The sequence below is a fragment of the Corythoichthys intestinalis genome, chromosome 8, assembly GCF_030265065.1.
Source record: "Corythoichthys intestinalis isolate RoL2023-P3 chromosome 8, ASM3026506v1, whole genome shotgun sequence".
Lineage (NCBI taxonomy): Eukaryota > Metazoa > Chordata > Actinopteri > Syngnathiformes > Syngnathidae > Corythoichthys > Corythoichthys intestinalis.
The window spans coordinates 10,565,762-10,582,932 of record NC_080402.1 but is presented as its reverse complement, the minus strand read 5'-3'; the positions used below and the strand labels follow the sequence as shown (position 1 = coordinate 10,582,932).

The 17,171-nt window shown below is 40.9% G+C and overlaps 1 protein-coding gene across 4 annotated transcripts in view; it reads right to left on the bottom strand.

Moving 5' to 3' along the window:
- Positions 1–1,255: 1,255 nt before the first annotated feature.
- The window catches only part of gstcd (glutathione S-transferase, C-terminal domain containing), a 132,938-nt gene continuing 117,022 nt past the window's right edge, over positions 1,256–17,171 (bottom strand). For 2 of the 4 annotated variants that reach the window (XM_057842648.1, XM_057842647.1), the window contains exons 10-12: positions 15,069–15,099; positions 9,698–9,767; positions 1,322–3,589 (exon numbers count right to left, since the gene is read on the bottom strand). In XM_057842648.1, coding sequence (XP_057698631.1) covers positions 3,417–3,589; positions 9,698–9,767; positions 15,069–15,099 — 274 coding nt within the window. In that variant the 3' untranslated portion in view covers positions 1,322–3,416. Of the gene's footprint in view, positions 3,590–9,697; positions 9,768–15,068; positions 15,100–17,171 lie in introns of all 4 variants that reach the window. The other 2 variants (XM_057842650.1, XM_057842649.1) reach the window with 2 other exon arrangements.

The following is a 17,171-nucleotide window of genomic DNA, read 5'->3' as shown; positions in this document are numbered from 1 at the left end:
AACTTTTGAATTCATTCTTCCATTAATGATTGCAAGTTGTCCAGGTCCTGAGGTAGGAAAACAGCCCCAAATCATGATGCTCCCTCCAACATGATTCACGGTGGGATGAGGTGTTGATGTTAGTGAGCTGTTTGATTTTTCCAAACATGACGGTGTGTCTTACTCCCAAACAATTCAACTTTGGTTTCATCAGTCCACAAAATATTTTGCCAAAACTTCTGTGAAGTGTCCAAGTGCCTTTTTGCGAACATTAAATGAGCAACAATGTTTTTTTTTTTTTGTTTTAGTCAGCAGTGGGTTCCTCCGTGGAGTCCTCCCATGAACACCATTCTTGGCCATAGTTTTACATATTGTTGATGTGTGCACATACAGTGCCCTCCATAATTATTGGCACCCGTGAAAAAGATGTTTTTTTTTTGGCTTATAATATTTTTTTTTAATTCAAATAATATGGGACCTTAATGGAAAAAAAGAGAAAACTCCAACCTTCAATACAAGTGCATTCATTCAGTGGGGAAAATTCCCACAAAGAAAAAATTATTTGACATCAAATAATGTGTGTCACAATTATTAGCACCCCTGGTGTTAATATTTTGTACAACCCCCTTTTGCCAACAAAACAAGGTCTAGGGACTGAGATGGCAATGGGAGGAGCTTGATTTTGTGTCTGGTTAACCATTTCTGTGTAGATTTGGCCTTATGTTTAGGGTCATTGTCTTGCTGAAAGACCCAGTGACGACCCATCTTCAGCTTTCGGGCAGAGGGCAACAGATTTTGATTTAAAATGTCCTGGTATTTCAAAGCATTCATGATGCCATGCACCCTAACGAGGTTCCCAGGGCCTTTGGAAGTGAAACAGCTCCACAGCATCACTGACTCACCCCCATACTTCACAGTGGGTAAGAGGTGCTTTTCAGCATGCGCATCTTTCGTGGTACGCCAGACCCACTTAGAATGTTTGTTGCCAAAAAGCTCAATCTTGGTCTCATCTGACCAAAGCACACGGTCCCAGGCTTCAACTGGGACCGTGTGTATTTTTGTGTGAGAAAGCTGAAGATGGGTCGTCACTGGGTCTTTCAGCAAGACAATGACCCTAAACATATGGCCAAATCTACACAGAAATGGTTCACCAGACACGAAATCAAGCTCCTCCCATGGCCATCTCAGTCCCCAGACCTTGTTTTGTTGGCAAAATTGGGTTGTACAAAGTATTAACACCAGGGGTGCTAATAATTGTGACACACATTATTTGATGTCAAATAATTTTTTCTTTTTATGTGGGATTTTTTCCCCACTGAATGAATGCACTTGTATTGAAGGTTGGATTTTTCTCTCTTTTTTCCCATTACGGTCCCATATTATTTGATTTTTTTTAAAATTATTAAGAGCTAAAAAACACATCTTAACCAAGGGTGCCAATAATTATGGAGGGCTCTGCAGATATTGGACTGTGCCAGTGATTTCTGTAAGTCTTTAGCAGCCACTCTAAGGTTCATTTTTACCTCTCTGAGTATTCTGCACTGAACTTTTGGCGTCATCTCTGGTGGATGGGCATTCATTGGGAGAGAAGTAACATTGCCAAGGGCACTCCTTGGGAGAGAAGCAACAGTGCCAATCTCTCTCCATTTATAGACAACTTGTGTGACTGTCGATTGATGAACATTCAGACTTTTAGAGATGGTTTCGTATCCTTTCCCAGCTTTATACAAATCAACAATCCCTGATCGCAGGTCTTCAGACAGCTCTTTGACCGAGCCAGGATGCACATCAGACAATGCTTCTCATCAGGACAATTCTTACCAGGTGTGTGTTTTATAGTGGGAAGGGCAGCTTTAAACCACTCATCAGTGATTGAGCACACACATGACTTAAATTGTTTGGTAAAAATTTGTTTCAATTGCTCTTTGAGTCTCCTTAGACAAAGGATTCACTTACTTATTTTTCTCCTTTCTGTCATTGTTTGCATGCTATCCTCATTAAAATAAGAAAACCTATAAATGTTTGGGTGGTTTTAGTTAAAGCACTGTTTTTTCATTTGTGTGATTTTCACAAAGATCAGATCGTATTTGATTGGGATTTTATGCAGAAATGTGAGAAATTACAAAAAGGTTCAGATACTTTTTCATACCACTGTAAATGTTGGTATGAGTGATAATAATTTGATATTCAAACCCCTCAATATTTTCGTTTTTATATAATTTTTAAAAATTTGCACTCTGGGCGGTGACGTCACTGGGTAGCGCTGCCGTACTTCCACGGTGTCACTCTTTAAATACATAAACGTGTTCAGTTCTGTCCTTTCATTTTGAACCTGAGCGGATAAGTGATTAGAAGGGCAGCACTGCTGATATTTCACAAAACGAGTAGCAAAAACAATTAAAACCAAGGTCTTCAGCTGGATTCAAACCCACATTTCCCATGCGACAGACGAGCACGTAGACCAAAGGACTATACTTCTGTGTGAGTTTAGCAGCATGATTTTCCTTATAAAGCAATCGCAACCCACATGCGTTGTCTGTCTGTGCGGTAAAAACTGAATGGGAAACGCAACTGAAAAGAAAGTCTGGCTGGTTTGACCACCGAATTAGAAAACGCGGCTCACTTCAGACAGCAAGCAGACAACAAAAACATAGGGATTGCGTAAAAAGGTTTATTGAACACGCAACAAAAGACACGAGATCGGGAAAAGGGACTCAAAAAATGACTCAAAAAGGGTCCGTGACAGTAGATTGGGATCAATAAAAAAAAAAAAAAAAAAAACAGGGAAAACCGCGGTAGGAGGCAGACAAATGAAATAAAAAACAAGGAAATGATGCAACTAGCAACGAAGGGATATACAAACTGTCAAATGGCAGCAAGTCAATATCTCGGCAAGCCGTCTAGGATCGGTTTGAAGACACTGCTAATGAGCTGGAATTGGATGCAGGTACGACGTTGGGAACTCATCTTACAGCTCTGTAGCAAAACAATCTGGCCAACAGCAGAATGTGACAAAATCATGCCTGTCGTCAAATTAAATTAGCTTCGCTTGCTAGCTAGCACAGCTATTCTCCTAGTCCATCCCAACAGGTCATCACCCCCGGTGTGCATTGTGTGCGTAAACCAAGCAAGCACGGCGCCTTCTGGAGGTCAAAACATGTACTAAATATTAACGATTTAACATATTTTAGTAAAAGAGAACAATTGTGGCTAATTAGCGCCAACAAGTCTGAGGTTCCCTTTAACAGGACACACAAAAGAACGAGCCTGATTTTTTATCAATTTTGTCAGTTGTTAAATTCGATTGACAAATTTCAGACTAAACACGAATGAAACACAGTGGCATTAAGAACAAGCTCAATTTTTTTTTTAAATTGATCCAAAATATAAGGATGGTTTGTTTTACCGTTAACATAAAAAAGTCAATGAAGGTGCCTTTAAAGACTCCCACATGTTGAGGTACGGTCATCCTCCCAGCTGGGCCTTCCTACCAGCATATTGTTCTTCGGCGAGCACGTCTCAGGCTCCATAGTCATTACCCGCACCCGGTAGCCGTGTGATTCTGCGCTCCATGAGCGGTCCAGATCGACGAGGCCCATGCATTGCTTTCCTGCAATAACATATACAAGTGTTTCGGTAAGGCACATTGATGAAAAATTAAAATAGAAATATCACAAAGTGAATTTTGACACATCATGGATGAGAATGTTGTTAGTAGGCCTGCACAATACATCATTTTGAACATAGCTATTGCAATGTGCAATAGTTACATCGTAGGACACGCGTTTTTTTTTTTTTTTTTTTTAACATGTAAACTTTTGTTTTACCTTATAAAAGCAGCAAGTGTGCAGATCAGATTGTGCCCTTTTTAAGAGATTCGGAATCTGGTGAAAAGGATCGGTTTTTAATTAAAAATATACCGTATTGGCCCGAATATAAGACGGCCTGATTATAAGACGACCCCGTTTTTCAAGACTCAAGTTTAAAAAAAGACTTTTTGAACACCAAATTAATTTTTATACAGAAAACAAATACAGTACATCTGAAACAAATGATTATAAAAATATATTTGAAAGAAAAAATGTTATTTTGCCTCATTAAAATCTTCATATCTGAACATTTAAATATATAAACTAGGGGTGTCAAACGATTAAAATTTTTAATCGAGTTAATTACAGCTTAAAAATTAATTAATCGTAATTAATCGCAATTCAAACCATCTATAAAATATGCCATATTTTTCTGTAAATTATTGTTGGAATGGAAAAATGAGACACAAGATGGATATACATATACATTCAACATACGGTACATAAGCAATATATTTGTTTATTATAAAAATAAATCAACAAGATGGCATTAACATTATTAACATTCTCTTAAAGGGATCCATGGATAAAAAGACTTGTAGTTCTTAAAAGATGTTAGTACAAGTTATAGAAATTTTATATTAAAACCCCTCTTAATGTTTTCGTTTTAATAAAATTTGTAAAATTTTCAATCAAAAATGCTCATGGGTGCTGAAGGCTATAAAATCAGTCGCACCCAAGCGCCAGCAAAGGGCAACAAAACTCCGAAAAAGACAACAAGTACACGTTTCACTGTGCTGTCATTTTAATGTTTGAGCAGAGCATGTGCGTTAATTGCGTCAAATATTTTAACGTGATTAATTAAAAAAAAAAATTACCGCCCGTTAACGCGATAATTTTGACAGCCCTAATATAAGCTAAAAAGCAATCACATTCGTAAATGAATGGCTTCTGGTTTTTGAAACATAAATAAACCAATCTATTGTGATAAAACAACAAAATTGCAATAACTGCATTAACCATCAAAGTGAAGTCTAACTGTAACTGTAGTCTTGAAACAAAATCTGAATCAGGAAAAACATTGCAATCAAATAATGCAAACTGGTTGAACTTGAGAGTAGCCGAGATCTGTCATGACAGAACATCGCTTCAATGATATCTGGCGCCATCTAGCGCCGTGAATGGGTATAATGTTTAGACCGCGAATATAAGACGACCCCCACTTTTTCAGTCTTATTTCAATGCAAAAAACACAGTCTCATTTTCGGGCCAATACGGTATATTCATGTTTTTCTGCTTCATGATCGTATAGCACCACAGCCTCTCACCTTCCCTAATGCTAGGCAGTGCGACCAAACTGTTTTTCCTTCATCACCAGTGCAGCTGACGTTTGGTACTTAACGCTAATGATTTTTGACAGGTTTGTAGCTTTGATCTGGCCTGAGAAGCCTCGGTAGGTCTACGTTCAAAGGGACAAATGTTCATCATCGTTAAATTTGCAGCCAAGTCTAAAGTGTGCTGTGCCAACTCATTGTGTAAGTGAGAGGCTGTTCTCAGCAGCGTGAGCGTCAAAGTTTTGTGCTGGTGCACCTTAAGAAAAAAAGTTAGGTGCAACCACTGCTACCAATTGCCAATAATCGCAATGACAATTTTTTCTAGTATCAGTCAGGCCCATCCCAAACAGAGCTATTAAAGTTATCTGGTGAAAATTCTTCTCGTTTTAATATCACAATATATCGTCAACCACCCAAAAATCGCAATGATAAGTTTTTTTCCCAGTATCGTGCAGGCCTAGTTGTTAGCAAACCTGCTGAATGTCAATAGTCAAAGAAACGTATTAGTATGTAAGAAAGATGTTCCAAAATCAGGAATAGTGCCTTCACCCAGTTGTCTTCTGAATAAGGTGAAACCATGACCCATTTAACTCCTACCTGTAAATACTGTAGGCCTACTAAACGCTTCATGTAGAAGCGTGCAGTATGTGTTCAAGATCCTGTTGTGAGCTGTAGGCCGAATAACAATTGTCACTACATTTAAAGGGCAACTGAAGAGCTTTTTGGATTTCGCTCTTGAGTGTTTTACTCAGTTGAATTGTATTAAATGCATCATTCGCTGTCTCAAAAAATCACATTAAAAAAAATAAATAAATAAAAATTATTGACCGCGTAGTTTTTGAGTTATCGCCATAGTAACACCATAGCAACGAGGGACGCGCCGCCCTGCCGACTACTACCTGATGACGTAACTTCCAGGAAGCCTCACCACCACTCTGAACACGGAAATATAGCACCACGCTATCAATGTGCAAAAAAGGCGTCATTGTAAACTGTTTGAGGCAATGCATGAACGGGTCATTCCGTGCATGCGTTAATTGGTTCAAATATTTTAACGTGACTAATTTCTAAAATTAATTACCGCCCGTTCACGCGATAAATTTGACAGCCCTACAGATTATTTTTTTAAACAATGGTAATGTTTTCTCAGCACAATATCATCTCTATCAACCGTTATTATTATAATGTACTATAGCCTATTACATGACCAGATTAGACCAAAAAAAAAAAAAAAAATCACCAAAATCATCTAATTCCAACTAGAAAAATCTACAGAGATGAAACATCACCCATCCAAAGAGCATGAGTGCCCTGCTTCGGCAACAACCTCCAACACCTAGCCCCGGAAAAGGGTGAAGTGTCATATGTCACCACATAAAAAATGTTGTTTTTTTTATTACACCGTCCCTTGTATGTATGTATCCTTGACAGTTCTATGGGCTGTTTACATAGTGACTCTCCGAGAACACAAAAAATTTCAAATTTGCATTTATATGGGCCTGTCTCCATTCGAACAATGTCGCAATTCCGCATGAAAACGATGTAGTAATTATGCCAAGCCCTGGGGGCAGTGCAGATTTACAAGGTGGCAGCGAATGATGCACTTTGACCCCACCAAGCTCGCTCAACCCGGAAAAAAATATGCCCGCCCACTCGAAGCAATGGCATTTTTCTTTTGTTCAAAAAGGCACAAAAATGGAAACATTCAACATATTTCATTTAATAATATTATTAAAACAGTAAATTAAAGCTGACATTCCGCCATATTTGCAGTTTTTAATATTGAGTAGCACCGCTGCGCACGCCCAATGTGACGTGTACGACTGCTGACGTTATCGGCGCGGTATCGTGCCGCGGGAGCCTTTGATATGCATGCGGAGCAAGCCCCCCCCCTTCAATCCACGCAATCGAATTCTTCCACTTTAGAGGCAGAATTCAGAATCTTCACCGACACCATATGCACGCGAGGCCATTCCGCTACTCAGTCATTGCGTCTTTGTGTCGCAGAGTTGCCATGTAAACTGCCTCCTAGTGTAGACACGCAACTTGAGTGAACAGGCCAACGTGATCATTAGACCTCTGCCTGCAAACTTGATATGTGACTGTACTGTAATCTCGGATTCGTATAATGGAGTCAAGTGATTATTGTTGCAACATCTCATTGGTGAAACTGGTAGAGCAAATGTGGGCATCCTTGGCAAAAAAGAATGTCAAATCTCATATGTCGAATCACGAGGCAAAATGTAACGAGTCTAGTGTAGCCCAAAAGCAGCAGAGTAAGAGTTCCGTTTATCACAAAACAAAAAGTATCGTATACAAATACAAAAAGTATTGTGCGGTAAAACTCCCCTGAGAAGTACAGTACGTTCCCCAAAATGTTACTCTAATAAATGTAACGGACTAAATATAATGCATTACTGCCAGTGTTGTCATAAACGCGTTACTAAGTAAGTTGTCACTGTACTCTGATTACTTTCTTTCAGTAACGAGTTATCTAATGTGTTCATTTTTCCAAACCAGTAATGTGATTAAAGTTAGTTTCCTTAGTGTCTGTGCTTTACTGTTTAATTATTGACACATAATGTACAGTGGGGCAATTAAGTATTCAGTCAACCACTAATTGTGCAAGTTCTCCCACTCTAAAATATTAGAGAGGCTTGTAATTGTCAACATGGGTAAACCTCAACCATGTGAGACAGAATGTAGAAAAAAAAAAAAACTGAAAATCACATTGTTTGATTTTTAAAGAATTTATTTGCAAATCATGGTGGAAAATAAGTATTTGGTCCAACCAAAAGTTCATCTCAATACTTTGTTATGTACCTTTTGTTGGCAATAACAGAGGCCAAACATTTTCTGTAACTCTTCACAAGCTTTTCACACATTGTTGCTGGCATTTTGGCCCATTCCTCCATGCAGAACTCCTCTAGAGCAGTGATGTTTTGTAGCTTTCGTTGGGCAACACGGACTTTCAACTCCCTCCACAGATTTTCTATGGGGTTGAGATCTGGAGACTGGCTAAGCCACTCCAGGACTTTGAAATGCTTCTTACGAAGCCACTCCTTTGTTGCCCTGGCTGTGTGTTTGGGATCATTGTCATGCTGAAAGACCCAGCCACATCTCATCTTCAATCCCCTTGCTGATGAAAGGAGATTTTCACTCAAAATCTCTCGATACATGGCCCCATTCATTCTTTCCTTGACACAGATCAGTCGTCCTGGTCCCTTTGCAGACAAACAGCCCCAAAACATGATGTTTCCACCCCCATGCTTCACAGTGGGTATGGTGTTCTTCGGATGAGATTCAGTATTTTTTCTCCTCCAAACATGAGAACCTGTGTTTCTTTCAAAAAATTCTATTTTGGTTTCATCTGACCATAACAGATTCTCCCAGTCTTCTTCTGGATCATCCAAATGCTCTCTAGCGAACCGCAGACGGGCCTGGACGTGTAGTGGCTTCAGCAGGGGGACATGTCTGGCAGTGCAGGATTTGAGTCCCTGGCGGCGCATTGTGTTACTGAGAGTAGCCTTTTTCACTGTGGTCCCAGCTCTCTGCAGGTCATCCACTAGATCCCCCGTGTGGTTCTGGGATTTTTGCTCACTGTTCTTGTTATCATTTTGACGCCACGGGGTGAGATATTGCGTGGAGCCCCAGATCAAGGGAGATTAACAGTGGTCTTGTATGTCTTCCATTTTCTAATAATTGTTTCCACAGTTGATTTCTTTACACCAAGCGTTTTACCTATTGCAGATTCAGTCTTCCCAGCCTGGTGCAGGTCTACAATTTTGTCTCTCGTGTCCTTCGACAGCTCTTTGGTCTTGGCCACAGTGGAGTTTGTGGCGTGTGACTGACTGAAGTTGTGGACAGGTGTCTTTTATACCAATAATGAGTTAAAACAGGTGCCATTAATACAGGTAACGAGTGGAACCTCGTTAGAAGAAGTTAGACCTCTTTGACAGCCAGAAATCTTGTTTGTAGGTGACCAAATACTCATTGTCCACTCTCATTTGGAAATAAATTCTTAAAAAAAAACAAAAAAATGTGGTTTTCTGTTTTCCACATTGTCTCTCGTGGTTGAGGTTTACCCATTTTGACAATTACAGGCATCTCTAATCTTTTCAAGTAGGTGAACTTGCACAATTGGTGGTTGACTAAATACTTATTTGCCCCACTGTAAGTGCAATTTTGGTATGAACAACTGGACACAATGTGACTCTCTTAAATGATAGATGATGACACAAATTATCGGCGGAAATAAAGAGTGTTAAAGACAAGGGTTCAGAATAACAACCGTGGACTTTAGCGATTCGCTTCAGTCAGTCATGGGTGAAACAGTAGACATCAGAACGTGTAAACCAATCCTGTTCCCCTCCACATGAACAACCGCTGTACAGTGACACAGGGACAAATCTGACGGCACTCAAGTGGCAGCTGTTCGCCGCAGCTGCTTGCTGCGTCGGTAGCGACCCGTAAAGCGAGGTCGCTGAATCTGTCCTTTTGTGTAGCCCCACTGGAGCGGAAATGTCCGAGCTTCAGAGAAAAAGTTGTACGGTGTCAACGTGTCATAGGCGGTACCTATTAGTCGCCTCTCAGGAGGAAGCTGGAGAGCGGTTTGGTCGGCGAAGCGGCAGAGTATCATGTGTTCCTGAAAAGAAAAAACAGAAGTGCTCCAATAAAATTTTACACTAGGGCCAGTACTAGTCCAGGAAGTCCACGATGGAAGAAAATACATAATCATACTTGCGATTTTAGCGTCTTGTGGGAGGACTTTCTCCAATATGTCGTATTTCATGTTCAGATTTTTTCATTCAACAAATAATGTAATTTAATCTAAAAAAGTATTTCATGCAACCACCAAAAATGAAGTACACTTCATTTTCTCCTTAATCTCTTAAGTAAACTCGTGAATCATTTTTTGTGTGGCTATTTTTCTCCTTACCAAGACCATGCAAAATCAGGTTACTTAGAGTTGAGTCAGACTGTGATCGGGTCATGTTTACCGTATTTTTCGTACTATAAGTCGCGTTTTTTTTCCCCCATACTTAGGCTGGGGGTGCAACTTGTACTCAGGAGCGACCTATGTGTGAAATTATTAACACATTATGATTAGATCCCGATCGATCGGGTCCGATCACGTCATTTTCAAAGTATCGGAATCGGCAAAAAAATATCGGCCATGCCTTTTTTTAATATATATATATTAATTAAATCGTTTTCTTATTGTATTTAACGCTACAGACATAATATATTACACTCATCCAGAGTCTTTAGTTTAGGCTTAACGCAGGGTTATCAAAAATATCCCAATAACGGCGGCAATTAATTTATTAAAAAATGTGTCACATTTAAATAATTACCGCTATTAAAATATACGCTACACAATCCTCTCACTTATTGTCGCGCTCAATCTGTAATGACACCGTTTTACCTTTATAGAGACATAAAAGGCAACACTACATGAGCAGAGAGAACTTTGGCAGCCTTTGAAGCCTTTCTTCAATTGGCTAATACCTTGCAATCCCTCTCCCAATGATTAGAAATATCATGGGAAGCAATGTGAGGAAGCAAGGTGGCAATAGATCTTTGTCTTTACATCTTAAGTTATTTCCCAAAGCAGAGAAGATATATCCATTGGTAGCACGATGCACAGTCATGGTTTTACTTCCCATCATGGTTCCACTCCCATCATGCATTGGGGCATGCCTGCAGTATCATTTACCGAAAGCTCAACAAATACCCTAGATGGCAATATTTAGTCACAATATACAAAATCACAAGTCTTTCTATCTGTGGATCCCTCTCACAGAAAGAATGTTAATAATGTAAATGTCATCTTGAGGATTTATTGTTATGATAAACAAATACAGTACTTATGTACTGTATGTTGAATGTATATATTCGTCCGAGTTTTATTCATTTTTTTCTTAATGCATTGCCAAAATGTATATGATCGGGAATGATTGGAATTGAATCGGGAGCAAAAAAAAGCAATCGGATTGGGAAATATCGGGATTGGCAGATACTCAAACTAAAACGATTGGGATCAGAGCGGGAGCAAAAAAAAAACATTATCGGAACAACCCTAATCATGATATAATTTCACAAGTTATTTTGGTGTTTTGGAGTGACATTGATGGTTTTGTAAACTTGTTAGCATGTTCTTATGCTATAGACCCTACCCACCGACGTCACAAAATCACGTGCTCGCTGTATGGTTCCGCCCACTTGTCCGTCATTTTGTGTCTGTATTATCAATGGTCTCAATTGATCGAGCAATTTATAATGCATTTCATGGAAGACCCGGTGCTTTCGGATGCCGTAAACTCACTTGATGCGTTGCATAAAAGGCGTTATGTGGAAAAGCTTCAGTTTATCCATTCGCCAGATCCATATTTGATGCCTAAATCGATGTTTTTCGACCCCGTCTCCGCCGTATTTGCCTGACATCTGCTAGCTACCCTGAACTGTACAACTATCTTGTCCACACAAAATCAGCCTATTCTCACGAAAGTTTGAAAAACTTTAAGAGCTTGGAGGCTTATAAATACTTCGTTGCTGGTTGGGTGAAACAGATCCTCGTCCACGAAAATTCGGCAGGAATCTATCTTGTGCTTGGAAAGGTGAATTACGAAATTTTCAATTCAAAATCTTTTCTTATTGCTAACATCCACTGTCAAGTCTAATGTATTTCATGTCGTTTGTCAATGGAGTTAGGGCTTTTAATGTTTATATGGTTTAGCGATAGCACTCTCACTACATACATACGTGTATGTTGTCGGCGATTAGCCTAGCAATGATCTTAATTGTGGTTGTCAGCCCAAAACCCTCTAAATATATATTAAATGCATCTTACCAGATATAAAATGACTACTACATAATCTGTGGTAATCGTTTGGAGCCCAGTTTTCTCGTCGAATTGCAGCAGCCCATCTCGCTCTCTTCTCTCCGGGTCTCTCGGAATCCGGTAGAACTTCAAGTCTCTCCGTCTATCTTCTCTGTTATTGCAACCGACCGCCACACACGCCTTCACCATTTTGATTATTAATGTTAACGAGCAGAAAAACACGTCGTAAATAGGAGGAATGTACGTAGCCGTAACAGGGAAACATGATGTGTTGACGGACAATTGGGCGGCACCAGTCAGGAGGAAGGACTTGTGACGTCACGTGGGTAGGGTCTATAGTTATCTGAACAACTCTTAATAGCTGTGGCCACGTTCGCGTTCTGCCTTTGGCAATGTAAGTTCAATTGTATTATTGAACATACTTTTTAATATTGAAATGGATGCATTTAGTTTGTGGCGCTTTCACACCCACGTGGGGGCGCACTCGCACTTGTTTACGTGAAGAAGAGCGCTCACAAGCCAGAAGAAGACGGACAGCTACCTAGCTCTGAGTTTTAATATCAAATTATTATAACTCATACTAACATGTATCTTTTAAGAATTACTTAGAAGAAAAAAAATAGAGGATCCCTTTAAATGTATTCATTTTGTATATTCCACTTACCACGATTTGAGAGCTCAATAAATTGAAGAAAAGTACGCCTTATGTTTGGAGTATTTGTTTTTGGGTTCACTGGCTGTCTAGCCAATAGTGTCACTTTCATACACAGCAACAAACGGGAGGGGGTGAGCACTGCCGCCCCAAGCCACTTCTGGCTGCATTTTTGACACATGAAAAATAGCGAATACAGTACTACGGTCTGACGGAAAATTTTAGTGGTTTTGAAACCGCAACGTTTTCACACCACGGTAAACAGTGAAACCGGTAACCGGCACATGCCTGCAGTGGGGAGAACAAGTATTTGATACACTGCCGATTTTGCTGGTTTTCCCACTTGCAAGCCATGTAGAGGTCTGTAATTTGTATCATAAGTTCTCTTCAACTGTGAGGGACGGAATCTAATACAAAAATCCAGAAAATCACATTGTATAATTTTTAAATAATAAATTTGTATTTAACTGCATGAAATAAGTATTTGACACATTGCCAACTAGTAAATATTTTGGCTCATAGTTCTTGTTTAAGAAGCCCTCCTGTTCTCCACTCATTACCGAAAGTAACTGCACCTGTTTGAACTTGTTACCTGTATAAAAGACACCTGTTCACGTGCTCAAACAAACAAACTCCAACCTCTCCACAATGGCCAAGACCAAATAGCTGTGTAAGTACATCAGGGATAAAATAATAGACCTGCACAAGGCTGGGATGGGCTACAGGAAAATAAGCAAGCAGCTTGGTGAGAAGGTAACAACTGTTGGAGCGATTATTAGAAAATGGAAGAAGTTCAGGTTGACAGTCAATCTGCCTCATTCTGGGGCTCCATGCAAGATCTCACCTCGTGGGGCATCCCTGATCATGAGGAAGGTGAGGGATCAGCCCAGAACTACACGGCAGGACCTGGTCAATGACCTGAAGAGAGCTGGAACCACAGTCTCGAAGAAATCGGAAACATTACGGCGTCATGGATTAAAATCCTACAGCGCACGCAAGGTCCCGCTGCTGAAGCCAGTGCATGTCCAGACACGTCTGAAGTTTGCCACTGACCATCTGGATCATCCAGAGGAGCAATTGGAGAAGGTCATGTGGTCGGATGAGACCAAAATGGAACTTTTTGGTCTAAACTCGGCTCGTCGTGTTTGGAGGATAAAGGATGAGTACAACCCCAAGAACACCATCCCAACCGTGAAACATGGAGGAGGAATCATCATTTTTTTTGGTGCTGCTTCTCTGCCAAGGGTACAGGACGATTGCACCGTATTGAGGGGAGGATGGATGGGGCTATGTATCGCCAGATATTGGCTAAAGTGAGAGCCCTGAAGATGGGTCGTGGCTGGGTCTTCCAGCATGACAAAGACCCAAAGCACACAGTCAAGGCAACTAAAGAGTGGCTCCGTAAGAAGCATCTTAAGGTCCTGGAGTGGCCTAGCCAGTCACCAGATCTGAACCCGATAGAAAATCTATGGAGGGAGCTGAAAGTCCGTGTTGCCGGGCAGCAGCCTCGAAACCTGAAGGCTCTGGAGAAGATCTGCATGGAGGAGTGGGGCAAAATCCCTGCTGCAGTTTGTGCAAACCTTGTCAAGGACTACAGGAAATGTTTGGTATCTGTAATAGCAAACAAAGTTTTCTGTACCAAATATTAAGTTCGATTTTTGTGATGTATCAAATACTTATTTCATGCAATTAAATGCAAATTTAATATTTAAAAATCATACAACGTGATTTTCTGGGTTTTTTTGTATTAGATTCCGTCCCTCACAGTTGAAGAGAACTTATGATACAGTGTATCAAATACTTGTTCTCCCCACTGTATTTCTAAGTGGGAGAAGTTGTAAAATTGCAGGGTGTTCAAATACCTATTTTCCCCACTGTATTTATTCTTTCCGTGCGGCCAAGTAACAAACATCTCGCGGCCTGGTAGTTGGAGAAAACTACCCTGATAGAGAGGTAGTACAGATAAACCTCATTTTAACCTGGTATAGTGGCAGCAGGCAATGAAAGAAATCGTCGGAAAAACAACTTTTCGTCCTTCAAACGCATCGTCCAAAAGGATGTCATTTCTCATTACCGCGGGCATGGCTGGCTAATTAACGTTTCCCCTCGGCAAGTTCCAGCAGCAGAAATATGTCTCTCTGTGCAGCGCTTGCAAGTCAGCGGCGCTCCCGTGTTGCGACACGAGGTTGCCGTTTCCAGCACCTGAGGCGACGTCTTTTCCACAGATTAGCGCCTGGAGGTACTGACAAGGCCATTCATCATGAGAAAAGGGCCTCGCTCAGCATGGGGAGAGACAACCTCGCCGGTGCTGGAACTTCATTTATTTAGGCAGGAGTGGAACATGATAGCGCCAGAAAAGTAGCTGGGCTTGGTGTATATAATATTCTGCTTAAGCGAATAGCAAATGCAACAGGGGAGGCAGGGAAACATCAGTCCAGTTGAACACTTACCTTGTAAGTCAGCGTGTCCTGGAACTTTTTGCTGTAAGAAACAAAAGGAAGTTGAATAATGCCTGAGAATGCTTTCATTCATTTAGGTCATTTCATTCTCCGGGCACTGAATCGATCGCAGCACTCCAGTTGCAATCGATTTGATGCCTGAAGAATAATATGGTGAATATTTGAGACAATAAGGTTGGATTTACATTAGTGTTGCGCCATGTTGATACCATTTTTTGGCCCCGATACTGATACCGATACCTGGCTGTGCAGTATCGCCCGATACCGATACCATACCGATACCACCCCGTTTATATACTGTATCTGTGTGTATATATATATATATATATATATATATATATACCCCCCCAAAGAGCTACATACTGTAATTGGATGTGAAATCATTGCTATCAAGGCTTTGTCAGGCTGTTGCTTACCTTTGCAAAATAGGAAAAAGTACACTAAACCCTAGTAGACAATAGTTGAATAAACCTTTGGCTCTCAAAAGCCAAAATAGTGCTACATTTGTGAAATTAATAAAACATGTATAATTGTAGCCCAACAGTAAGAAAGTAAAAATAAATTCATAATTATAAACTCTGAATGAACTGAACAAACTTTTTAAAACCTCTCAAAGTGCAAACAGTGCAACTTTTATGAAATTATTGTCACATTCTGCTGCTGGTTAGATTGTGTTTTCTTGCTGGGCTGGTAGTGGGGGCGTTCCTGACGTCGCACCTGAATCCAATGCAGGCTCATCAACGCAGCATTTAAGCACGGGTGATCTCAGAGAAGGCTGCCGAAATATTTGCCTTGCTGATCGCTATTTTACATCTCGCACTATAGTATCGCTACATTTGCTTGTTACGCCCCTGCATTGGGTTTTTTCTGTTAGTGTGCTGCTCTCGTTTGTAACCTCTACCCTGTGCAGGCATTTGAGTGTTTTTTATTTTGGCTTTTTGGCTCGCTGCCTATCGTCTTAGTTAACCTTCAAGTTTGTAACATTGAGCTCCGTCGACCTGCTGTCACGGACTCCTTTTGTTTAAAGATACACGATAATATCGGTGGCCGATAATTATCGGCCGATAATGGCAATTATGACGTCACACAGATAATCCAGATAATAAAAAATTCAACTGATAATGTAATCCGATAATTATATACTTGATTTAGCCTCCAAATGTGCACAACCGAAGAATTCAGCACGCCGCCTCCTCAACCCCTCCCCTCTCTGAAGCCCCTGAGGGAGGAGGGGTTGAGGAGGCGGAGTTACACGACAAGAAATAGTTGAATATTATGGCGGCTGTTACTAAAAAAACGACGCTCTCGCCATTTGCGAAACATGTACCGCAGAAGTTCCAAGAGGCCGAAAGAAAGCGTCCTCATTCAAAATCACTAATCCAGCATCCATTTAAAACTGCATCACAAAGATTTTTGGAACGAATGCCAGGCTGCTGCTGCTAGCGGGAATGCTAAAGCTATTGTAAACACTAAGTTAAACTAGGGGCTTGTGACGATTCAGAGTCGGGTTGTTTGGGAAAGCAGCCCAAGGCGGGTGGTAAACTCGCATCTAAGGCTAAACACCGGCACGACTGGAGACCGATAGTCGGCAAGTAGCCGTCTTCCGACGGAGCCCGCCGCTCTGGCCGGTCCGGCAGGCCGCCGCCGCCTCGCCATCGGCGGGGCGGGCAGAGCCCGGTTCCCCGGCTTCAGGACCTCCGGCGAACACCCCGGTTTCTCGAGCGTTCCCTCACGGCGTGTGAGCAGAGCCAGGCCCCGAATACGCCGCGGCAAACCAGCCGGTGCGGGCGGATTATCCGGTACGAACGTAGCTGCCGCCGAGACGAGACACGATTTTTTTTTTTTACCGAAATGACCCGAGAGCCAAAGCCCTGGATAAAAAAATAATGCAGTTTATACGACCACCATTCTTCATGAAAAACATGCCAATCACATTTTCACCACTACATTTGGAAAAGTGATGTCCAGTAAGCAAGCTTATCATGACGGCACAGTGTTTAGATGATAATTTAAACATGGAGAAAACGAAGTCAGCCCGTCAATAATACATTCAGTATGTAAAATGACGAGCGGTCAGATGACTTTGTAATGCTG